Below are 26964 nucleotides of genomic sequence, written 5' to 3' on the forward strand. Positions count from 1 at the left end.
AGAAGCTGGCTGTCATTTAGTCACATTTCTTAAGTAATTGCAAAGTATATGAATTATCAGACATGTTTGCACAAACGGATCCCTCTGGGGTGAGCAAGAAATTCTGTGAGAATAATACCTAATGGCCAGTTTCCACTGAGTGGTACGGTACGGTATGGGTCACCCTTATCTGGCTTGCATTTTCACTGCCTAAAGGGTACCAATGGTAGTGGGTGTACTAAAGAAAGTTTCTGTCAACGCCATTCTCGTCAAAGTAAAGCTGTATGTGTCGTTCACATATCATATGAGAAGCACTTATAATACATAAATACTTGTGTATTAATGTTTATTACTAACCTTTCTATGAACATGATTTGATTATAACTGCAGATCAATGCAAAATAGCCTACTGTAACATCTGCAATTATGTAAAGGAAATAAATGCAACATATATCAACACACAGCCCCTTACAGTTTCCGATATGTTACCAATTACAGTAAAACTACACACAGCATAGATTTAGTCCATATTTGGGTTCAAAAACAACAAGCAACATATAGCTCACAGTCAGTGCAAACTTCTCATCTGTATCTTTAATCTTCAGCAGCACATGTAACCTCTTGTTAGAAAGTAATTCCATCATTCACAGTTCATAATAGTCCAAAAGGTGATAATAGTAGTTAAACATGGGAGTTTGTTCATGTTTTAGGTTGCTGAAACAATCATTTGTTCCTTTTTTTTGTCAGGCTTCTCCTATGTTTTGTCGAGCTTCCCTCTCACGTTTGTCTATTTCTGAAAGGATCTGATGTCAGAAGCAATTCAATAATCACGTGCACGTTATTATCATGAGCTCAAGAAGTTCGTTATTTCAAATATAGACGCGCAGCAAGCGCAAGCGAGACAGAGAAACCACTCACGCTTTAGACGGCCTTGTAAACTACTATGGGCACAGGGTAGTTCTGCTCTTGTTCTTGGCTTTGTGGCTGTTCATCAAGATGTCGACAAGGTTCGTTTGAGCTCAGGCTCGTTATTATATGTACTGTATATATTATTAATTCATTCTCCTGCTGGTCCACGAGCGAGTGATGTTTCTCTGTAAACCAACAGCGTTCAGCTGCCCGTCTTGCTCAGCCTTTTGGTACACTTTTGTTGTGTTAGGTACCGTTCCGAAAGGGTACCCAAAAAGTGGTGCGGTACGATTTGCTTTTAGGTACCTTTTGACAGTGGAAATGGCCATAAAAACTTACCATACTGTACCACTCAGTGGAAATGGGCCATAGACGCTACTTTGTTTAGGGTTTGTATGTGTGCAGAACTACAGTATTATCAGTACAGGCTGAATTTAAACAAACAAATAAATTGATTGTTTAACTTAATTTGTTTGTTTAAATTCAGCCCATTTAAATAGTTTTCAACTGATTACCTTAAAAAAATGTAAATCCAATAAATAATTTTTTTCATTGCACTGCATGTTTTCAGGTAATGAAAGATCCATCACTTATTGACATTCTAGCACATACGTTCTCCTTTTAGTCGGCTGTCATCAAATTAATCTGTACACTGCAAAAAAATGTTCCTATCTTTTCGGTCTTGATCTAAATATCTAAAAATTCTTAAATCAAGAAGCATTTTCTCAGCAAGCAAAGAATATTGTCTTGTTTTCAAAAATAATGTCAAAATTAAGTGAGTTTTCCCTTAAAACAAGCTAAATAATCAGTCCGTAAGTTTTCATTCCTGCTTGTTCTTTGACGTCGCCTTGGTGTGTAGAGCTTTAGGGTCAGCACCTTCTCCTGGAACACCAGGTTGGGAGAAGAGAGTGATCTTGTGATGATGTCACACCCTCAGGATCTGAGTGAATCAATGAAAAAGTGTGAACGGTTTACTCCGTCTTCAAGCAAAGTGTTTGCACTCTACAGTATATGCATTCTGATTGGATGTTGATGAAGACTATTACAGACAACACAAGGATCAACATATCATTTAAATCACAGGTGTCAAATCCAGTTCCTGGAGGGCCGCAGCTCTGCACAATTTAGCTCCAACCCTGCTTCAACACACTTACCTGTAGGTTTCAAACAAGCCTAAAGGACTCAATTAGTTTGACCAGGTGTGTTTAATCAGGCTTAAAGCTAAACTGTGCAGAGCTGCGGCCCTCCAGGAATTGGATTTGATACCTGTGATTTAAATGATCATTCAGTAGACCAAATTAGCAACTCAGAAATACCTAACATGGTTTTCCTGTGGTCTTGTTTAGCTAAAAACTTCATTCTAAGAACTTGGTTTAATGCACAAGCAGCACACTTGATTCGATATCTCTCTTTATCAATCTCTACAAGATACTAGAGATTTACACAGTCATGCATCTGTGTGTATAGAATAGAAGAGGTTACATTCGTTAGTTCCAAAGTGTAGTGAATGTGCACATTTTTTTAAGTTGTGAATGCTCCCTTATTTAGTTGTAACTATGGTAACCTGGCAGGCCCTGGTTCTGCCAATGTGTTTGGTGTCACCTAGCCAGGCTATTAGTTTGCTGGATTGGTAATTTATTTAATATGTGATAAATATAATAAATAAATGTGTCTGAGGGTGGCACGGTGGCTCAGTGGTTAGCACTGTTGCCTCAGCAAGAAGGTCACCGGTTGAAGTCTCTACTGGACCAGTGTGGAGTCTGTGTGTAGTTTGCATGTTCTCCTTGTTTTGGCGTAGGTTTCCTCCAGGTGTTCTGGTTTCCCTCACAGTCCAAAGACATGCGGTATAGGCCCTGTATATTTGGGGGCCCTAAGCAGAAAAATTTTGGGGCTCTCCCTTGCTCTAAATAGTGGAGTATTGCTATTGCAAACCGGCCCACAATGATTATATTGCTTATTAAATACAATCAATGAAACAGAAAAGTAAAGCCTGATTTCATCTACCTAATAACTGTCTGAATGACTTGGACATTTTAAAACAGCACTGTTTTTGTCAACTAGCAGCTTCTAAAATGAAGAATTAAACAATCTTTAATAAAGGCACAAGTGATTCCTACTTTGCATCCTTCTGGTGTGTTTAAAACATATTCTAATAATTTAGCAAACAGATTGAGGATTCTATAGCTAAAGATTCAAGGTTGAGTTTTTTTTTTTTTATTAATTCCAAAAGCAAAAACCCTGCATTGAAACGACACTGAACAATAATTAGCCAAAGGCGAAAATGCATTACTTAGTATTAAAATATACATTCTTTTAACATTAGTTTAAAAATTGATCCATAAGTAATAAAACCAATAAGCAAATAATATAAGTAAATATGAGAAATATTAATATAAATAACACATAAGAAAAAAGGGAAGCAACAAATACTGGGCTAATGTTAATAATACCCAAACACAATATTATTCCCTTCAGTCACCTTCACTGTTCCTTACATTTAAGATGCGGGGTCCAGAGCTTATATTACTATGATTAATTCAATTAGGACATAACTTTTAGAAACATGCGCGTCTTTCTGACCACCGGTGTAGTGAATTCATCAAGGGTTTGGGTGTTTGAGCACCTGCCCTTTTTTCTCTCAGAGTAAAAGTTCCCCCTTAAAATGAAAGTGCCCCTCCTTTGCGCACAGATCCCACTCCCTGACAATCTTCAATTTCGCGATCAACCCTTGCCCCAATTGTTAACCAGTTTTGCCTTCTTATTTTTTTTTTTCAAAATGAACAACCAACTTTCTGTTGTGAAGTAATTGACCTGTGTGCCATTCTACTATGCTGTTGAAGAGTAGATGATGTTTGCAGCACAGAATGATGACACATGTCACTCAAAGATTATGGAAAAGTCACGTGAAATCCGACATAACTGTTCACACTGCAGTCGGATTGCAAAACATCTGATCTGTGTCTGATTTAATACTACATATGGAAGTGGCACAAATCTGAACCGAAAAGATCAGATCCCAAGCGGTTTGGGCTGTTCACACTGTCAAGATAAACAGATGTGGCAGATTCGGGCCACATTTGCCTGCTGTGTGAACGTAGCTTTAGTGACATAGGGGGCGAATCTACAGCAAAAATAACTGAATTGAAATAAATAAGCTGATGCTGGCACACTAGGTAAATTACTTCCGCAAAAGGATCCGTTTTACATAAAAACGAAAGTACGCTTAAACAAAAACCTGCCTTTGTTTGCCAGAGATGGTCAAAAAAGTTATACCACTTGATGAAAAGTACAAAAAAGTATATATATATGTGTGTATATATATATATATATATATATATATATATATATATATATATATATATATATATATATAATGTAGACCAACTGTGATCGAATGCGCTCAAACAGCCGCGAATGACTTAAATAATTTAAAGGCACTATGGGGGATTGAATACCAGTGATACCAAAGGCAAGAATCTGGCATCCGCTTATGAATTAATAACTGAAATATCTCACCACCACTGTTAGCTGCCAGGTTTTGGAAGATTAATAATAACTAAAGCAGCATACAGTACATTTTTCTTTTCTTCAGCCAGAACTAAAGTGGACATCTTCCTGCATAAATGTCACTGCCTATGAGTTATTTAAAAAGTAAATGCAATACTTAAAATGCTTAAATATTAAAAACACAATATACCTAAACAGGTCTTTCATTCACACTTTAACTTTAATAACCTGTTTAGACTACACCATGTTCTTAAATGTTGTAACATTAAAAGGAGTTGGTGTTGAAAGTCAAAAATAGAATTGTACACCCCTCACAAATCTCTTATTTAAATTCATATTTTCTAAAGGAAACCTTACAATGTTATGTTTATGCATATACATTAGATTAGTCATTACTGAAGCCAAATCTGGAGCTAATCAAACAAAATAACTCATAACCGTTCAAAATTAGTACACCCAAATTTATATTTCAGGGAAAAATATTAAATTAAAAATTTAAAAAGAGCAAACTTCAAGAGAAACAAAAAATATATATATAAAATTTTATACAGTCTTTCTATTTTTAAAGATGTTCTGTGACTAAAATATTATTTTAATAAATATATCTGTTTAATAAATCTGTTTTGAGTATGTTCTCTGTGAAATGGATTCAAATATTCATTTTCAAAATGGGGTGTACTCAATTATGCTGAAATGCCATCTTAAGTATACTGATTTGATTTCTAATAATTTAATGACACTATAAGCAGTAAAAGCTACCAAAATTTAAAAAATGGCATCAATAATTAGTGACTAAAGTATCTCAACACAAGGCCTAATGCTATTGGAAAAAACCTTGACATTACCATGTTTTGTTTTTCTGTGATATACTGTTTTATTTTGGCTAGAATAAAAGCAGTTTTTAATATTAAGGTCAAAAGTATAAGCCCTTTTGAGCTATGTATTTTTGATAGTCTACAGAACAAACCATCAATAAACAGCAAGACCCACTGGCATCGGGGCTTGCTACAAAACCCAGTAACTCCATTATGCTGGCATCACCTGTACTCCTGTCACCTGTTCACCAGCCTAGACCGCAGCCAGTTGACATAATGGCCGCCAACAGTCAAGTCAAGCACAAAATGGCTGCCTCCAGTTCTATAGCTCACAAGATGGCTACCTCCAGTCCTCCAGCTCACTAGATGGCCGCCTCCAGTCCTCCAGCTCACAAGATGGCCACCTCAAGTCTGCCAGTTCACAAAATGGCCAGAGCTGCCAGATCCTCAGTCACTGCCAGAGCTGCCAGATCCACAGTCACTGCCAGAGCTGCCAGATCCTCAGTCACTGCCAGAGCTGCAAGATCCTCAGTCACTGCCAGAGCTGCCAGATCCTCAGTCACTGCCAGAGCTGCCAGATCCTCAGTCACTGCCAGAGCTGCCAGATCCTCAGTCACTGCCAGAGCTGCCAGATCCTCAGTCACTGCCAGAGCTGCCAGATCCTCAGTCACTGCCAGAGCTGCCAGATCCTGCACCGCCACCGCCAGTGTTACCAGAGCCACTGTCATCAGAGCTGCCAGAGGCGCCGCCGCTTCCAGGACCATTGCCGCCAGTACTGCCAGAGCTACCGGAGCCGCCAGTGCTGCAGCCGCTACCAGAGCCGCCACCGCTAACAGAGCCACTGCCACCAGAGCTGCTGCCGCCTGAGCTTTCCGAATGGCCGCCACTACCAGAGTTTTGCGAATGGTCGCCGCCACCTGAGCTTCATGACTGGCCGGCGCCGCCTGAGCTAATAGAAACACTGCCACCAGAGCTTTCCAAATGGCCGCCACCACCTGAGTTTCCCGAATGGCCGCTGCCGGCTGAGCTTCTTGAATGGCCGCCGCCTGAGCTTCCTGAATGGCCGCCGCCTGAGCTTCCTAAATGGCCACCGCCTGAGCTTCCCGAATGGTCGCTGCCTGAGCTTCCCGAATGGCCGCCGCCGCTCCCTGAGTTTCCCGAGTGGCTGCCGCCGCCTGAGTCTCATGAATGGCTGCCAGAGCCATGTGACCTCCCAGAGCCGCTAGAGCCGTGTGACTTATCAATGCCTCCTTAGCCTAAGCCTCCTGACCCACTGGGATTCAATGAACTACCCGTGCGTCCTAAACGTAAGCCTCCTGACCCACTGGGGTTGAATGAACTGCCAGTGCATCCTGAACCTAAGCCTCCTGACCCACTGGGGTTGAATACAATGCCAGTGTCTCCTGAACCCAGGCCTCCTGACCCACTGGAGTTAAATGAACTGCCAGTGTCTCCTGAACCCAAGCCTCCTGACCCACTGGAGTTAAATGAACTGCCAGTGTCTCCTGAACCCAAACCTCCTGACCCACTGGAGTTGAATTAACTGCCAGTGCATTTTGAACCTATGTCTCCTGACCCACTGTGGGTGTATGACACGTCTATGACTGCTGAACCAAATCCTCCTATTGTAGACACCCTGGGGTCACAGACCCTGCAGCTGGAAGGCAAGGGGCCCTCAAGAGCCCAAACTGTAACCCAGGGAGAGTGGCAGGCCCCTAGGGGCAGCCTGCTGGGGTCACAGACCCTGCAGCTAAGGGGCAAGGGGCCCTGAAGAGCCCAAACTGCCACCCAGGGACAGTAGCTGGCACCTGGGGCAGCCCGCTGGGGTCACAGACCTTGCAGCTAGAGGACAAGGGGCCCTCAAGAGCCCAAACTGCAACCCAGGGAGAGTGGCTGGCCCCTGGGGCAACCTGCTGGGGTCAGAGACCTTGCAGCTGAAAGGCAATGGACCCTCAAGAGCCCAAACTGCCACCCAGGGACAGTAGCTGGCCCCAAACATACCTCAGCTCCACTCTTCAGGGCTTCCGCAGCTCCATGTTCCAGGCCCTCCACAGCTTCACTCTCCAGGCCCTCCGCAGCTCCATGCTCCAGGCCCTCCGCAGCTCCACTCTCCAGGCCCTCCGCAGCTCCACGCTTCAGGCCCTCCGCAGCTTAACTCTCCAGGCCTTCCGCAGCTCGACACTACAGGCCTTCCGCAGCACCATGCTCCAGGCCTTCTGCAGTTCCACGCTCCAGGTCCTTCCCAACTCCACAATCCAGACCTTCTGCAGCTCCACGCAGGTCCTCCTCAGCTCCATGTTCCAGGTACACCTCCGCTACATGGTCCTGGACCTCCATCCCTCCCCCTGTTCCACCTCCGCTCCACCTCCCGCCTGAACTGTATTAGTAGCGTCTGGAAGCTGCTCCTTAGAGGAGGGGGCTCTGTCATGATCACCATTGATCTTTACTCCTTAGATTGCTGGTAAACATGCACTATCGCTAACGGACTACAAAACCGCCATTTCATGGACTACAACTCCATACATGCACTCCGCTCACACACACGTTCCTCATCCTGACTGATTACACACACACCACCAGAGGATTGTCAAGGACTGATTACACACTATTTAAGCAGCACAAACACTCACTCCAGTCGCAGAGTCTTGTTTACATCCTGTGACATTACAACGCCTTTGTTTTGTTTTGCCATGTGTTTATCCTCGCCTTGTTATACTGTTTATCCCTGCTTGCTGCCAGCCTTGTGACCATCTGCCTGTTATAGTGACTACGATTCTGGATTGCCTTCATACATCCGTTTGCACCCGTGTTGACCATTGCTTACCTTACCTCCTCAATAAACCTGCATGTGGATCTGAACTCTGTTTTCAGTGTCACAGTCCACCGGTTACAATTATACAATGACTTGCCTAATTACCCTTACCTGCCTAGTTAACCTAAATAACCTAGTTAAGCCTTTAAATGTCACTTTAAGCTGTATAGAAGTGTCTTGAAAAATATCTCGTCAAATAACATTTACTGTCATCATGGCAAAGATAAAATAAATCAGTTATTAGAAATGAGTTATTAAAACTTTTATGTTTTGAAAAGTGTTGAAAAAATTTTCTCTCCATTAAATAAAAATTAGGGGGGAAAAAATGAACAAACGGGGCTAATGATTCAGGGTGGATAATAATTCTGACTCTAACTGTGTATTGCCAGATGAATATAATTTTGTGAGAATGAATACAGTATCTATAACTTGAATAGCTCAATTTAACAGCTCAATTTGGAAAGAATTCATAATTTTATATTGATTGGGATGATTAGTTTAAAATTCACAATGACTCCACAATGTGGTTCTTGGTTAGCTATAATGCCCATTCAAACTTCCTAATGGATGATTAAACTGAAACTGAATTTAAAGGTGCTGTATATATTTTAAAAGCAATTTTAAGCTTTTAAAGCATAAAAATACCATATTACTGTATGTTTGCAGATTATTAAGAAAAAAGCTAAGTAAACATTCATGTATATCTGAAAAACTGTGCTAAAGTCAGATATTCTGCTTTAAAAAAAGTGCTGAAACGTCTGTATTTGTGTTGGTCACTTTAACCCACCTGATGCCAGTTTAGCCAATTATATTTCAGCACCCCGGGTTGCCTTGGTGGAAAACTGCATATTTGATTTTTTTCAGTCAGAAAGGCTCTCAAAGTGTGCATTTGTGACCGAAAATGCGACCTCCGGTGGACAGTAGTAGACTCTGAAATGAGACGCAGATTCAGAGTTCCACATGAGGTGGTTATTCATTAGCAAATAATATAAATATTATGAATGTAAACATTAGGTGATCAGGTTACTTTGTAACCCAGTGTCCTAACAACACACTACATGATGTGATTTGCAGTGATAAGTAATTTGGCTGTTTACACCAGACAAAACATGACAGAAATTTAAATAAAGCCATTCAGAAGCACAGAATAGAGAACTTACTGCACTCCAATGAAATGGTAAGGTTTATAATCCAATTAATACATATGTAACCTTTTTAACTTTATTAAAGGCACACGCTGAATCACTGATATGTGTTGGCTTGCACTGAGTCACAGTTCTGAACGATTTATTTTATTTTCAAGCTCTTAAGTGAGCTATCTGCTGCTGCTTTCAGTATCAGGGCAATAAATGTCATGTGAAATGGCATTCAAACTCACATTGTTAGCATTTAACACACAATAATGCGCAAGAGGTGTACCTGAGGTGATCATTGTCAGATTTCTGTTGTTCAGCTGCTATAAGGCGTTTCTAGAATATAAATTTCAGGTATTGGTTAGAACAAAAACTCTTTTTAATATGGAAAATATTCCATCATGTGCTGTTTCTTTCGTTTAGAACACGAATTAAATCAGCCTTAAATCAGCCTTTAGGGTGGATAGTCAGGCATGTTCCTGTTGATGTCGTCAATCTGGCTACCTGTGCTTGTGTGCGTTTTGCATACTACACCTGCGATGTGACTTTTGTGGATTTGCGCGTTGTGATATCGATGCTGAAATGATATATTGTGAAGCACTATTGTACTCGCCACCACTGTTTGGAATAATAATCATAATTTAAACTGTGTACTGTACATTTTCTTTTCTCCAGGCAAAACAAAAGTGGCTTTTACTTTTCTTTTTATAAAAAAAATGTCACTACTTGTGAACTTTGTCTTGAATGGCCTTCCTGAATCACATTTGGTCCGTTTCTGTCTCCAAAGGTTCACTCTGTGCTCTGGAGCCTCGTAGAAATGACATTTGATCTCAGCCAAGGGCCAGAGCAGCCAATATTCACTAACCCATTTTATCCTCTGATTACAGCGGCCAGATTGGATTAAGAACCATGCCTATAAAGAGCCATTATGGACAGGCCAAGTTATGAATTGTACATGGACAGCCAGAAAGAGAATGAGATGGCTATAAATGGGAAATGAGCTAAAAGTGCACTGTTTTTTTTTTTTTACATTAAGACATCTCATGTTTCAGATAATTATTAGATTTTGACATTTGCATTCCTTCCTCAAATAAATGCTGCTTAAACCAGCTAAAGTGTTAGCAGAATGGTGAGGTGTTTGGGCTTTTGTCAGTTCATCAAGGTGGTTTAGAAACTTTGAGAAGCATGTAGACCAGATTAAACAAACACCAAATCATTTAAGACTGGCTTAAAAAGGATAGTTCATCCAATAAAAGTAAATAAATAAGCTGAAGCCAGGGTCCAAGATCTTGATAAATTGAGGTTTCTCAAGAATTTGAACATCAATATGTTGTTTTGTTTTTTGTTGTTTTGTTTTTTGTTTTGTTTTTGTTTTGTTTTTTGGTTGTTGTTGTTTTTTGTTTTAGTTTTTTTATTCGTTTGTTTTGTTTTGTTTTTTCTGTTGTTTTTTTGCTTTTTGTTTCTGTTTTGTTTTTTGTTTTTGTTTTTTGTTTTGTTGTTTATTTTTGCATTATTCGTATTTATATAATTAGCTGAAAATATATAGTAATAGAATTTAAAATATAAAATATATATAATTATTTTGTTTTTATTCAGCAAGACTGAGATTTGTGTCTTGTTTTGTGTCATTTTGTTTTGCTTAGGTTTTTCTTTGTTTTCTTTCGTGACGTTTTGTGTCTGTGTCATTTTGTTTTGTCATTTTGTTTTGTTTATAGATTATGTCTTCGTTTTCACTTATTCGTTATTTACATTGTGTTGATTATTTATATAATAATTATTATTTTTGTTGTTGTTGTTGTTGTTGTTGATGTTATTAGTAGTAGTAGTGTTCATCAAGATTCAGAATTTTCAAGTTGGAAAAAAAGTACTCTCTTCTGTTTCCGATCATTATTAGTTTTTTCACATTTGCATTCCGTCTTTAAATAATTATTGTTTACACCAATTAAAATCTGACCAGAATGATGCAGTTTTTGGGCACTTGTCAGATCATCAAGTGGTGTAGCAGCTTAGAGAAGCAGGTAGACCAGCCTAAACAAGATGAGACCATGGCTTATAGGCTGGTTTTAAGGGTTAGTCCATACACTCAAAGCTAAGGCTTTAGAAAACAAAGCAGTCCTTCAGAGCAAGAAACTGAACATTTTTGTATTGTTTTGTTTTGTTTTTTGTCTGGTTTTTTAATACATTTATTTATTTATGGGTGAAGTATATCTTTGTTTTGTTATTTACTTTTTATTATGCATATTTAAATTTTTTTTTGACTATATATACATACAAAAATATAATTATATACATTTAAAATATATTTTTATACATTTAAAATATATTTTTATACATTTAAAAAATATTTATATATAATTATTGTGTTATTTAACGACAATGAGATTTGTCTTGAAGAAAAAATTGGTGTCTCTTCTGTAGCGTCTATATTCGAAAGTATTTTCAGGACAGCTTGAATCACTTTCAGTGGCAGTCAAGAATTCATTCGACATGAATGAGACTGACTTCGTGACCATGGAAATGCATCACATTTTGCATCATTAAAGTCATTTAAACACAGTTTTCTGGCTGACTTTATATCAGCGAATTTACATAATAAAATGCTTGTTCAATAGCAGCCCATTCGGGTGCATTGTTATGCAGGAAAATAACTCCCTGGCTCCTTGCCTACATCCAGCGTGCACTATTTTTCAAGCCGTCACTATGTTCACAGCTACGTTTCTGTGCCAGGCTTTAGAATCAATAAATTAATAACCTGCACATTATCAGTGTGACGAACGGCAGCAGCTGTGCTTTTCTCTCTTTTGAAGCACTCTTTGGAGGTAATCAAACTTTTTTTTCCTCCCCTGCCTTTTTTTTTTTAACCATGACTCTTCCGGAAGCTCAAAAGAAAGGATCTCCAGAAGGATTTACGGAAATAGACAAAAATAATGAGCTTTCCTCTCACCAAGTGTTTTCCACTGAAGAATTACAACGAGCATGGGGGCGACTCCTTAATTATAAGAGTAAATGAATTGCTTTTTTTCCTCCTAATGATACCATGTGGGAAATGCCAAACATTTGGATCTAAATTATGAACAACCATTTAAAATCCTGATTGAATAACTTCACGCTATATCCCACATACAGTACATATCCCTGGCCATCATTCATTAATTTCTCCATTCCTCTTCCCTTGTTAAAAGCGACACCATCAGTCGAGAGCTGCATTTTCATCTCGCCGGGGTCCCTGAAGAGAGTACATCAAGATTACTCACTGTTTTTGCTATAAATCTTTGCTATTGTAAAATGCGAGAATGGCTTTTGCCTGTAATTCATCATAGCCGTAAAGCGGGGGACGGCTTGAATAGCCCCCTGCTAGTTTTCATAAAGCAACAGAGCCGCTGATGCAATTTTCCCAGTAAATGTCTTCACCGTCGTTATTTGTCATGACACAGAAATCAGTTTAAGAGAAGTTCATGTAGATAAGCGATATGAATATAGTGGCCCCAAAGACTGTTTCAACACTCCTTCAAAATGCCTGAAAGCCATTGTGTTGGATGACAAAAATACAGCCAATTTGAAACTTGACTTGACGTTTAGCATACTTTTATTTCAAGCCTCTGGGGGTCCAGTTTTTGACACTGTATGTAAAAATGGCAGCTCTTAAATTGAAGGGATGTTCGTAAGACTGTTATGAAAACTTTATAATCATGACATGACACATGAATGAGATTTTATGTAGGACAACTGTCATTAAGTGTCATTTACTCTGTTATGACATTTTAAATGCAGAGATGACATTGTTTGTTATGATAACTTGACATTACTAAGACTACAAAACTTGTCATAAATCTGTCATAAACATGATTGTAATGAGGCCATTATAATTGTGTTATGAATAATTTTTTTGATCGCTTTTTCAGTGGAATTGTCATTGAAATGTCTGTCATTACTCTGTTTAATTATTTTTAGGAGCGTCATTAATATTTAATTATAAATTTTGCATGTACCACTGTAGCAGAGGTCAAAAATAACTGAGGGAATGACTCTTAATGATAGCTGTCGTAAGCATGCATAAAATCTCATTCTCATTCATGTCAGGATTATAAAGGTTTCATGAACGTCTTATGAACACCCCTAAAATGTTACCATAAAAACAGGAGTACTGTATTTATCATTTATATTATTAATTTTAAAATTATTCCTAATATATTTAATGTTACACATAGGTTAAGCAAGCTTCGAATGACATGGCTAAATAATAATGGTAAATAATGGAAGAAATTTTATTGTTATGCAAACTTGTTGCATATATATATATATATATATATATATATATATATATATATATATATATATATATATATATACACATCATAGAAGAAAAACTTGGTTTCAAGCATCAAAACAATGTGTAACACAGCTGTTTTTTTCATGAGGATGTGACCTGTTTTTTATTTTTTATTTGATTTATTTAGCAGAATAAAGATTATTCTACAAATTTCCCATGATTTTTACCAACTAACATGTCACTCAATGTTACACTCATTTATATACCAATTAATCTGGTTAGTCATACAGTATAGGGCCCTATCATACACCCGGCGCAATAAGGCGTAAGACGTGTTTGCCGTGATGTGTTGCTATTTTCAAACCATCTTAACCCTAATTTTACTGTTTTCCACCAGGTTGTTTAAATAGCAAATCCATTTGCACCACTTTGTGGTCTCATGGGTATCCGGTCTAGAAAGGAGGTGTGTTAAGGCACATTGTTGGCGGGTTGCTATTTTAAGGAACTAAAATAGACTGTGCAGTAGACCCTCTGAAAGCAGGTCTAAAGTCCAGCTCAGAGCGCGTTAGTTGTGCGCCTGGGTTACACATTGCTTAATACACACTGGGTGTACAGCAGTACACAAATATATTTACAAACGAAAAAGATTTAAAGGAATAAAATATTACAAAAATGATTATTTTCCATAAATGTAAAAACCACTGCCTCCATCTTCATCTCAGGGGGCTTTTTCAGTTTATTTACAACAACTTGCATTTGTATAATGTTATTATTACTAGTAGGATTATTTATTATACACTGTATGCATGTTTATATTTGTTTTATTAAAAACAAGCTTAGGTTTGTCCATCTGTCTGGTTTTGGACACCGGTTTCCGGTGTGTTTGGATATAACTCAGTATATTGACCACACTTCATTATTATTGTTTATTTATTTATTTGCAGGAAATTAGAACTGAATTTAGAAATAGTTTTGAAACAAATCTTTGCGCTTAACAAATGAAATATGTAGGCTAATGGATGTCTGTGCGCACAACACCGTTTCTTTATCCACGAAAGTGAGAAAGAGAAAGGAAAGAGTCTGAATGGAGGAGGCTCGTTCTTAATTCTCAAACAGATGGTCTGTTTAACTGTTTTCTCGCTAGTGTGCATTCTGTTTTTCCTTTAAAAAGTCCGCCCTCAGGGTTCATACGGTCATGGAAAACCTGGAAAAGTCATGGAATTTTGACATGGCATTTTCTAGGCCTGTAAAAGTTTTAGAAAAACAGAAAAACCCACAAAGTTTTGAAAAATTCATGGAAAACATATCTGTATACTTGAATATAGGTTATTTACTTCTTTTCTGTCCTTGGCCAATCACATACTCTCGCATTGTTAGTAGCGGTGTAAGCATTATCTAAAATAATTTCACATAAATATAAATTGAAACGAAATAGATTGTTGCGTGTTTTACGATATACTGGAATAAATATGAACATGCATTGTTTTTCTATGTATGTGTATATATATATATATATATACACACACACACACACACACACACACACACACACACACACACACACACACACACACAGAAACACGCATGCATGCATATATTTGATGTTTATTTATATTTAGATATACATGCATATATGTATATATATAAATTATGATACAAATTATATATGCATTTAAATATCTATGTAACAAAATTGTTTTGTGTAGTTTTGTTTCTATATATGTGTGTGTATCGCATAATGTACATAATACATTTATATACACAAACATGCATTATATCAAAATATATTATATCATTACATATATTATGTCTTTTTTTTTATATTTAATTTCACAATTAAATGACTCCATTAGCATCATCTGCACTTTAAAAACACTTTCTTAAATACAGCATTATCAATCTGTCTGCTTTACCCCATCTTAATAGCTGGATTGATGTTTAGCCTGGCTCCTCTGTTTTTAGGCATTTAGCACCTGTTGCTGGTAATTGTGCTGGAGTTTAGCACATGGCGTGTGTCTGCGATGGCGCTTCAGTCAGACGCTAGACTGAAGAGAGAGGAGGAACAGGCAGAGATAACCCAGCCGCTCTCTCGCTCTAACAGATGGACTAATAGCATAATTAAGTAGCCGCACGCCCGGTTCCTGTTTACCGTCGTGTTGCTAAGCAATGACATCAGCCAATCCCTCTGTCCCTCTGTATAATCCTGCCCCCTCCCTCTCTCCCTCTCTCTCTCTCTCTCTCTCTCTCTCTCTCTCTCTCACATGCATTCATCCCAGTAACAGTGTTAGCGTGCTGTAGTGGTCTGTGCGCGGCTCACAGACAGACGGCATGACCACAGTGAGCTGAAGCAGCCCGCAGTCTCTCATGTAGCCCACCGCTGCGATCGCAAACTCACACACACACATACACACACACATACACACACATGCACTCACACACTAAGACACGCTCAGTTGCTCTTCAGAGATTACCAGAACCAAGAAGACTCTACTTTTGAATCTTGTTTTCTTTTCTTTTTTTTTTTTCTTTCTTCTTTTTTTTATTTGTTTACTGCTACCACCCGGGTTCAGGGGTGGTGGCACATCCTCAGAAGGGCTGCATGAATGACACAACGCAAAGGCGAGAAGACGACCATCAGCATCCAGGAGCACATGGCCATTGATGTATGTCCAGGTCCCATTCAGCCAATCAAGCAGATATCTGACTATTTCCCCCGTTACCCGCGGGGTCTCCCCCCCACAGCTCCTCCGGCCCTCAGCCGCGCCGGCTCCCTGCGGAGCAGCTCCACCAGCCAGAAGTCCGAGGGCCTGCCAGCGGATGCCAACCGGGATGAGGACGATCTGGACCAAGCATTCGGAGCCACTGCACTTGTGGCCAGCAAGAAAGAGGAAGAGCCGGACGTGGAGGGCTACGATTCAGACGACTCCAGTGAGTACTTCTCTCTTACTCTCTCTTTCTTCCTTTCTTTAGAATTGACAACTGTTGCCTCAGATTCCTCTGCCTGTTTGTTTCCCTCTGCATGCAGCTCCACTGATTAATTCCTGGAAATGCTTGTGGTTTTTGCAATTTTTTGGCAATAGTGTCATGTGGATTACATCATGTAATGTGTTTGTTTTATCGATCGGCACACCTTTAAAGTGATTCTTGTGGGCATCAGGTGCAATTCCTGCTGCATCTCTATATCTGCGGAGCTCTCGTCTGTCCCAGATGTAAATCCTATTATGTCCAGTTTTCAATCATGGCAGCCTCTAGATTAGATAGCCTCCGCGGTCTCATGTGGTTATTCTATCGTTATCATGCTATGTCTTGGACGGGGTTAATCTATACAGTGCCAAGCTCTACTTGTGTGCGCTGATGGAAACACTAGTGGCTTTGGAGCTGAAACGAACGATGGGTCTGGATCTGCAGTAATCCCGGATGGTTCTGGCATAGCATGCGCTGATCTGTTGGTGACAGATGTTAACCTTTGACCTGCATGCAATGCCAAGGGTGCACTGCGCAGCAAAAAATGTCATTACTTTGATCAGGAAGATAGCAAAGCATTCTTATAGCAAAATTACAGAATTACAGAAAAACAACACAAGCTTCATGTGTGCAATGGCTTGTTTAAAATCACACGTGAAATGCATGTGGGACAAAACACATGTGAATGAGATGAAACATGGTTTCTGAATATTTTCATTATATAATCAAGTTCTTTTTTCACATGAAAATGAGCAGAAACTATGAGTTGCGTGTGTGTTTTACATGTGTTCCACTCATGTTTTACATTTCTTATGAAGAAAAAAATTATTCTTGGAAATATATGCAAATTACACCTCTGAAATACAAGTTCATGTTTAGAAATATTGCGGAAATTGTATGCTTATTGTTTTCAACCATTGGAATTACAAATGTGTACATGCATATTCAGATATAATATATATATATATATATATATATATATATATATATATATATATATATATATATATATATATATATATATATATATATATATATATATATATATATGTATATATATGTGTGTGTGTGTGTGTCAATATATGAAGAGTTCAGATGCAAAAACTCATTGCCATCTGAAATTTCCATTGAAAATGAAATTTTTTTCACAGCCATCTTTGTTTTTGTTAAGATATTTTACTTTGAAGAACAGGAAAAGGACTTATTCTTTGCCATGAAAGTGATATTACTGACCATTTCTGCCATATATACATGTATTTTGTTCCACATGTGTTTCACATAAGATTACCCACAAAATGAGCATTTGTTTAAGAACTGTTTGATTTTCTTTCTAATGTGCTAAAATAACAGGAGATATTTAGGGGTGTAATAGATCACGGTTGAGTCGTGATTCGTACAGATCACATCACACACAATACTTTTTTTTTTTTACTTTACTAAATTTGTAACGATTGCAGAGAGACTGCAGCGTCAATCAAATCACATGTATGAAAGCATTTAGGCTTTCCTGTAAAATATAATGATGACGGACGAAGTTGTGGTGGGTTATTCAGGATGTGGTGGGTTTCTTAGGTTATTAAAGGTGTTTTCTGTCTCTACATGTTTAGCCTGCATTAATGCATTCAGTGTAAGCTGCACGATTAATCATTAAAAGATCAGGATCTCAACACCCACGCAACATAAATTATAAATGATGGTGATTTGCATATGTTTATTAATCCTTTGAATCGCTGCATTCAAATCTGTGTTTGAAAAACGCAAAAATCAAGAAAGAGGTTGAGTCAAACAGTCAAATAACAGAAGTACTGGGATGACAGTTTATAGTTTAGATATAACCACTGATGTTTATGGAAAGATTAAAATCACAGTCATATGCATATAACTTGACGCTCAAAAACGAAAGTTGTAGGCAGCAATTACATAATTTAATCAGTAGGTGGCGACAACTAGCCATCAAAAATATGCCACTGAATAATTCTTCAAAAATTACACACATAGCAATGAATCATGAAGTTTTATGAGTGAATAACTAAATCATTTATTGAAAATGAGACTTAATATACAATTAAATATACATTTTATACTAAATATATGCTTTATACATTTAGCGTTATTAGCAACAGTAGCAGTAACAGTGACTTTTTCACAGTACTGAATATTTTACTATATATTTTTATTCAGCTGAATATTTCTTCATTTTATTTTAATGCAATTACAGCTTCTAAGTTCTGTTTGTTAAAACCAAAAGTGTCTTGCAGAACTGTTTTTGTATTAAATGGAAAGCAAATTACATTTATCTCCTCCTCTTTTTGGCTTTTCCCAAAAAAATGGTCCGATTTGTGACTAAAAACCATAATGTAATCCGAATGAGATTTGTGATCCATTACACCACTGGAGATATTGTATATTGATAGTCAGTGGCTCCAAAACAATATTGATTCCGACTCACGTCCAACAGACATTTCTCAGAGTATCATGCTTTGTGTTCTACACACAAAATAATGTCAAACAGATTCAAACCAACATGAGGGATGAGAGGGAGATGACACCAAAAGCATATTGATGGGAAACAACGAGCAATCTGTGGCACGTTAAGATGATCTGAAGTGCATCTCTGTCCCAGTGTAATTGCATGCTTTGCTGTCGACGCAGTAATCAATATCAATCGCTCATGTCACAGGTTGACGAAACGCTCTGGCCGATATGACCGGAGCTTTCTTGTGTCAGTGTAATACATGTAGATATGCTGGTGTAACCGTTAAAGCAGAGGAATCGTGGATCTGGTGTGCCTGTTTTTCATCATGATAGATTAGCATGGAGCTATTGTGCCGTGATTCATCGCCGTGTCCCTCTAAATCATAAGCCTCTTCCTGTGCTCTCGTTCTCGCCTGTTGTCTGAATCACAATGCACATATTAGTCGCACAACAGAGAGACAAATTAAATCCTAACCTGACATGTTTGTTATGTGACTCATGAAATACAAATAAGGCAATTACACTAATTTGCCAGAGCATTTAATGGTTCCAGCGTCTCACCGGGGATTTTAGCAGAGCAACTTAGAGGAAGAAAACGATCTCTGAGGGAGAAAACTTGAGGCTTCGCTAATGCAACAGATGGATTACAAGGAACTTCCATAAACATTTGGCAATCGGCTTTGTGGGCAAATCGTTTTTTGAGTCGAGTACTACAGGACAGATTGCAAACAGAGCAGTCTTCTGTCTCAGAGCTTAATTAAGATCTGGATCCTGACTTGAATTTTAGCTGAGCACTTTTTTTTCTGTTGCAAATGCTCAACTGATCAGTAGTATCCTAGTGAGAATTACAGCTAAAATGATGGCTGTTTTGAAGTCCCAGACTATCGCCCGTTTGTCAGTCGTGCTAAAAGCCTTGCTGACCTGTTGACTTGAATTAAACACAGATGCTTTGGGGAAAAACAAGTCACTTTGACTGATGCAATTCTCAAATTACCCACAAGCCCCCCATGAGGCCTGTACTGTGAAGGCAGACCCTTAGCGTTTGGTACCTCTAGAGGTTTCTGTGCACTGCTGTGTGACATATTCCTGAAGGTACACAGGAATAATTGTCAGTCTAAAGGGGCGTTTGCATTGACAGCTTTTTTGAAGTGACTGAAAATCATTTGGATTTTAGTGATTCAGACTCGCTTGAGCCATATTGATTTGTTGCTCAAATGAACTGATTGATTTGATAATGCTAAAAGACCATTATCAGGCTAGGTCAGATTAAAAATGGCTTACTTACAGTTGTCTCTGCTAATTAAGATTGGACAGGAGAATTTTGAAGGCACGGTTCAAGAAATTGTAATTTAGTGGCTAATAGGGCTGGGCGATAAAATTGATATCAGTATTTATTGACCGAACACCATTGTCAATAACGCTAAAAAAAGTTTGGTGTGAAGTTTCAGGCTAGTTGCATGTGCCTTAAAAGGAATGCCAATAAGCTAGGGTGTAAGTTTGTCATTTCCAATGGAGGCGCGCAACTTGCACGGTGTGCACATGGGAGATTGTGAATAAAAAAGAATGTAAGGATGTCGCCAGAGTGGCTTTTTGGTTTCTTTTCTTCTGCGTCCCTGCCACTAGCACACCATCTGAAAGATTTTTTTAGCAAAGTGGGTAATGTAGTCAACTTCACAATGTGTAATGTTGCAGAATGTATTTGAATAATGATGGTTAGTTCTTTTAGTTGAAAGTCCAAATTGGATTATCATAATTTGTTTTGTTTAAAGAGTTTGAGGTTTACTGTATCATTATCATTGACACCTTACAGATGTTGATCTACCTTAAAGTTTGCTTTGATGTTCAGCATTTACACTTTATCATTGCACACACTTTGTAACATTTTATTTATCAAGTTTAAGAGTCTCCTTAACACTTATGTTTATTTTATTATAAAGAGATGAGATATTTTGTTTAAATATTTTTGTTTTTGATTATTAAAACTATTTGCCTTCGTAATGTTGGTAAATTAAAATAAAGTGGTTGAAAAAAAAATTCTAATATTGCGAAATGGATAGTAAACAAATATTCAATGATTATCGATAATGAATGTTATGAAAAATTATATTGTGATCATTTTTATTTTTTTTTTTGCAATATCACCCAGCCCTAGTGGCTAATTCGTAGGAATTTGTATGATCTCATTTATACAGCCTAATACGATTTGCTTATTCCCAATGACGATTGGGTTTATAGGTGAAGTTGGGTGCCAAGCCTCCTTTTTAAAATCGTACATTTTCGTACAAGTGAACTCATATGAATTAGACACTAAACTGACAAAACGTAAAATAATTACATTTCCCCGTGAGATCAGGCAGCGGTGCGTTTCCAAAAACCATCATAAGCCAACTAAGGTTGCAAGTTTCGTCGTTACAAACATAGTTTGTCGATTTGGTGTTTCCCAAATCCATTATTATAACCAAACATTCGCAAACTGGTACGCTTGCAACTACACCTCTAGAGCTGTAGTTAGAAACATTGTTCTTGGTTGTGTTCTATTTCCAGTTATCTCCTCTGGCCTATTCCTTTCGAAACTTGGAATGTAAAAAAAAAATACATTAAACTCATCTCTCTTAGGTGTTATTTACTTTCAACATAATTTTACAGTTCAGTTTTAGCGATCTTCATATTGACAATTGCGTTCGCAGTGCACTTTTGAATGCAGCCATGAAAAACGATTCAATTCATATGAATTATTTTTACAGTTTTTTTTAATGAAATTTATTTTTGTTTTATTTATGAAGCTTGAGTGTTTTGGTGATATAGACTTCAAATGTAGGGCAAAAATCCCGAAGAGGTAATAACAAATATCTAAATATACGTTTCAAAAATGAACAAGATTTTTAATAGCATGAGGTAGAGTAAAGGAAGTCTGATTTCAGTTTTTAATTAACCATCCAGCGGTGCATTTTCCAAACAACAATATAACAGTTGACTGAACTATCATAGTACGATGCATCATTTGGGAAAAGAGCACTGTAGTGACAAGTGTTTCCCAAAATTGTAGTTGCTTTGTTGCAGATTCATCATTTGAACCACGTTAGTTAACTTATAACATAAAACATCGTTAATGACGCTCTAAACGGGGTGGAGCAATAAGTTCTTTGAAAAAATAAAAAACTCCATAATTTTTGTGCAAATGTTGTATAAAAATAATATACAAAATACAAATAAATACAGTATTTTGCTGTAATTGATTTACAGTAAGTTACTGGCGAACTGCTGCCAGTACGTTATTGTAGATTCTTAGGAAATCGTTAACAGTGTAAGTCCCAAAATGTGAACAACTTCAATTAATAAAAAAAGTTACAAATAATAATAATTAAAAACATTGCATATTGTAAAATAATTTTGCAATTTTGCCACAAATATACGTTATAATTCCAAGGGTATGGTTTGTTCTCACATGTCAAACAAGTTATGATTAACGATTAATTCTCAGTTGAATATACACATTTTGCTCTACACATTTAGGCCCAATCCCAATTCTACCTCTTAGCCCTTCCCAATTCTCTTTAGCTTGAAGGCGTAGGGCTAAGGAGAAGGTTCAGATAGCCCTTGAAACCAAGATTTTTCAGGACCACACTCGAAACCAAGGGTTACAAAATTTCCCAGATTTCACCATCTACAACAGCAGCATGGCTGCACAAGGAAGTCAGGAAGTCAGGAGATGCACAAATTTGTATTTTTATCATTACAAATTTTTACAACAAACAAGCATTTGTTTTAGTACGTTCATAATCGTCTTTTACCGTCATGCTTTAAATAAAAAGCTAAATTTCACTATATATAATCCATATTAATAACTCCTGCATGGTAGTCCCACAACATACTTTCACATCGATCACTCGATGACTCTTGAATACCCTGTAAGAAAAGTCTGGTGACCAGGAATGACGTTTTTACAGTGTCTGCTATAATGTTACTGTTGTTTTCATGAGTTTACATAGATGAATATGTCCATGGTGTAAATGCACAGTACAGTTACAATCTTATTGCCACATTATATCATTATGATAACACGATATTGTTGCTTTCAGTGATTTCTTGAAGCTAAATACCAAAAAATAATGCAACTTGAATAACTACAGCAGTCGCGATCATCTATCTCATACTGTATGAAGTAAGAGATCGTGATGACATATGATGGCGTGTGCAGGTGCTGTATTGGTGTCCCATTTCTGAGTAAATTTTGAAGCTCTTCACATTCTGTTGCATTGCTGGTAGCACTTTACTATAGATGCCAATTCTCATTAATATCTATTAGCTTCTTTCCTGCCTATTATTAAGATATTAGCTGTTTGTTAGTTGAAAAGTTAAAAAGTATATATTCTGCATGATTTTATTCTATATCCATAATCCTAATACCTAAACCCAACCCAAAAGATTTTTAATTAGGGGTTTACTGATCTAAAAGTCATAGTTAATGGTTAGTTAATAGCACAAAATGTATACCTTAAAATAAAGTATGGCAATTTTTTTTTTTAAATCTATTTTGCGTTAAAAAAACAAAAACCCAGGGGTTTGAATGACATAAGCCTAAGTAAATGAAGTCAGAATTTTCATATGTGGGCAAACTATTACCTTTAATAAAATAAACACTGCAGCTCCTCTGATGCATGTGAATGCTGATGTTGTCATCCAACATTACAACAAGCTGGAGACCTCCAGAGAGTGTTAATGCACTTTTCAGCTACAGGCAAGTAAAACATCCTTTCAGAAGTAAATAATTTTTTCTCCGATCAATCCAACCTCACCTTCTTAGTCATGCGCTACCTACTGTATTATTCTATTAGAGGCTGAAACAGGGCCTGAGATGCAGAGAGAGATTATGGAGCGACTGTTTGTTTGTCAAACGACAGTTACATAAGTGATTATGTTTCAATCCAGAATGTTACGTGCTACTGCATATTTTTATTCAGGAGGATTAGCGGTTTAAGTATCATTAAATATACCTGGTTGAGGTATGACACATTAACCCTGCAATTAAGACAGGCCATTACTGGGAAGATGCACTGAAGGTTAATTGTTTTCTGAGCTTTGCTTAATTACTGAAAGCAGTCTAAAAGAGAACTCTACTTGGATTGCATAACAGAACTAGACTTTTGCAAGGTTTTTTAGTGCATTGGCTTTTAAAGGATTAGTTGACAAGATGCAAAATGAACTTGCAGAAATCTCCTCACTAAATTGTACAACCCAGGCTCATTGAAAGTACGTCCCTTAGCCCACATTTTCAGGGTTCACAGAGGTCAATTCAGGAATATCATGTCATTTTAAAAGGTCTATTCCAGATATTGAAAGTCAGGGCATTATATGTATTATAATATTAATATCACTATTATATTAACATTATATGGAACTAAACTTCAGTGACTCAATATTGAAATGAAATATTCAATGACTAGGTTACATACAAAGTCAATGTAAACTGAGCAGCATGAATGATGTTCAGTGTGACGTGTTTGCTGGAAACACACATAATTCGTTTCAGTCATGTCTTTCACACAAGATATTTAACTTGAAAAGCATCCTCTGAGTAATCTAGAGCTAGTGAAGCAGTGCTTCGTGTTTAGGGTGTCCCAGCATTATAATAAAGTCCAAGCTGCTTTATATTATATATATTGACTATAAGCTACATCGGCAATTATGCATGTTTGTTTTACCTTTAACTTACCATTTACACATCATTCAGCTAAGCATGATTTATTTGACATCTGTTAGGCGTGAAGATATTTAACATCTCAAAATTATTTGTTACTCTATAGTTTTCTGGCAAAGTTTCAGTAAACAAAGCCCGCAGTAAAAATTAATTTGCCACCCCTGGTATAAAGGAATAGTCTTCAGTCTAAAGGGGCGTTTGCATTAACAGCCTTTTGAAGTGATCGAAAATCATTTGTTTTTAGTGATATAAACTCGGATGATTTGATGTTTTGCTCAATCAATGGATTGATTTTATAATTATATATTTGTCCGAGTCATGGAATATCGATGACTTTTGTTTGTTGCTTTAAATTATATTTCCCATTTATCAAAATTTAATTTATACTGGATCATATTTTTTTGTCACATTGTTTTTGCCTATTATAATGTTGTAGGCAGTTTTTCAGTGCCTTTTCAATTCTTTCCCACTCTTCATCTGGCAGTCACTTAGGTCAAATGCAGTTACCATAGTGTACCTGTTAACTAAGACAAATATGTCAGGAAATTGAACATTTCAAGAGCGTTGGCTTCGAAATTACCACTTCAAAGACTATTACACTGGGTACTCTGGTTTCTTTTAATTTATTTTAAAATCTGAGGTAAATTAACCAATGTTGCTCTCCTAATGCCTATCATATTAATAATTAAAAGTATTTCATTGTGAGTATTTAATATTATTTAATACAATTTTAATAACAGGGTCTTTACTCTGGGGAAAAATGAGGGAATTTGACATTTACCTGAAAGTGAGAAGCCTGATTTTCATTCATTTTTTTTTGCACAATGTAAAATACCTTGCTGCGGCTTTGTTTTATTCCATGTTTCAGATGACAAATCCACCAGGGGGTGCTGTCTACGTTTTTGTAAATCTGAAACACTTTACTTACTTTACTTTGCATTTTGTTGTACATTTCAGATACACATTCTTTATGTACACTTCCATGAGAAGGCGGAGCTTGCCGTATAGATCACCTTGTGAACTACTATAAAAGAAAAGTCAATGGCAGCTGCATAGTTTTACCTTGATTTTACCTTGCTTTTATCTATTTTGTGGAACCATGCGTCACTTAAACCAAACAAACTCAAACAAAAAAAAAGATCAACACCATACAAAAACAACATGTTTGATTATAAATCACAAACATTATTAAGTTGTTTTGTGGTATTTATTTGGTGTTGGGCAAAGAACTGCACAAAAATAATCTTTTATGTGGAGGTAATATTTTCCTGCAAATAACATTAATGTGAAAAGGTATAAAAGATTTTCATGTTACACTTACCAACAGTGTTGATTTTAACTTGAAACAACAGTCGAATGGATGTTGAAGCACGTATTTCTATCTCTGTGCTGAGATTCTAGAAAGACCGTCTTTAGTTGGATTGGAAAATTCTGGTTAATATCTGTGGTTTAGTTCGGTTTGTGAAGACTTAGTTGTGTGCTGATTTGATTTAATTACTTCTTAGCCCTCTTATGGCAATCCCAGAGTCACATTCACAATACTGGTACTAGTGGCACATCTAAAGCTAATAGTGTCATAACTCCAATAGATATCACTCTCCCACATAAACAATGTGTGTATAAGGATCAGACAGGACACCCTCCGGCACAATAAGGACATTGGGACATCACGTCCTTTTCTGTGTTCACGCTTCTAGGAAATGTGGCACAAAAATGAGGTGAATTTGCCGTGCACCTTGTGTCATTATTGCAGATACAGTGCAACTGGTAATCTAATACAACGTCCATAATGAAAAAAAGAGTTAAAAGAGTAAAACTAAGCAACCACTAAAGGACAGCCAACAGTAATAGATTTAAAAAACATGTAATCTGATTTTTTTTTTTTTTATTAAATACTGTTATTATATGTTATTCTGTTATTATATGCGCATAGAAAAAGGAAATCTTCCAAAATGCCCAGTGGTCAAACAAAAGTGGTTGACGACAGACGACACAAGCTGCCAATAATAATGTATATAATAGTAATAAAAACAAACAAAAAAATTTTTTCAATTGTGTACACTGCGTAAGCATAGAGTTCATTTTACAACATAGTTCAAGGTATTTTTTATTTTTTATTTTAACAGACAAAAGGGTTTTAAATCGAAAATATTAATATTTCCTTGGCAAGTTTTCCATTTAGGTTTTTAAAGTCAATTTAATGTATGAAATGACCTGTTATTTGTTTAAATAATGTAAAAGTAACTTTGGTGAGTAAGTTTTGACATTTTAATTTGGAATACATGAAGTTTAATTTTTAAGCTATTTCGAGAGGAGCATGTGCTTATGATTGACCATGGCTGGTCCCGCATTAGCTAATGCATGATTCACTAATTGGATGGTTCCTAACTCACTTTAAATAA

General features: G+C 37.1%; 1 protein-coding gene across 5 annotated transcripts in view; it reads left to right on the forward strand.

Moving 5' to 3' along the window:
- Positions 1 to 26964, forward strand: part of doc2b (double C2-like domains, beta) — a 460613-nt gene that overhangs the window by 254664 nt on the left and 178985 nt on the right. For all 5 annotated transcript variants that reach the window (XM_056458622.1, XM_056458623.1, XM_056458620.1 and 2 more), the window contains one exon: positions 16168 to 16353. In XM_056458622.1, coding sequence (XP_056314597.1) covers positions 16168 to 16353 — 186 coding nt within the window. The remainder of the gene's footprint in view (positions 1 to 16167; positions 16354 to 26964) is intronic.

The sequence above is a fragment of the Danio aesculapii genome, chromosome 5, assembly GCF_903798145.1.
Source record: "Danio aesculapii chromosome 5, fDanAes4.1, whole genome shotgun sequence".
NCBI lineage: Eukaryota > Metazoa > Chordata > Actinopteri > Cypriniformes > Danionidae > Danio > Danio aesculapii.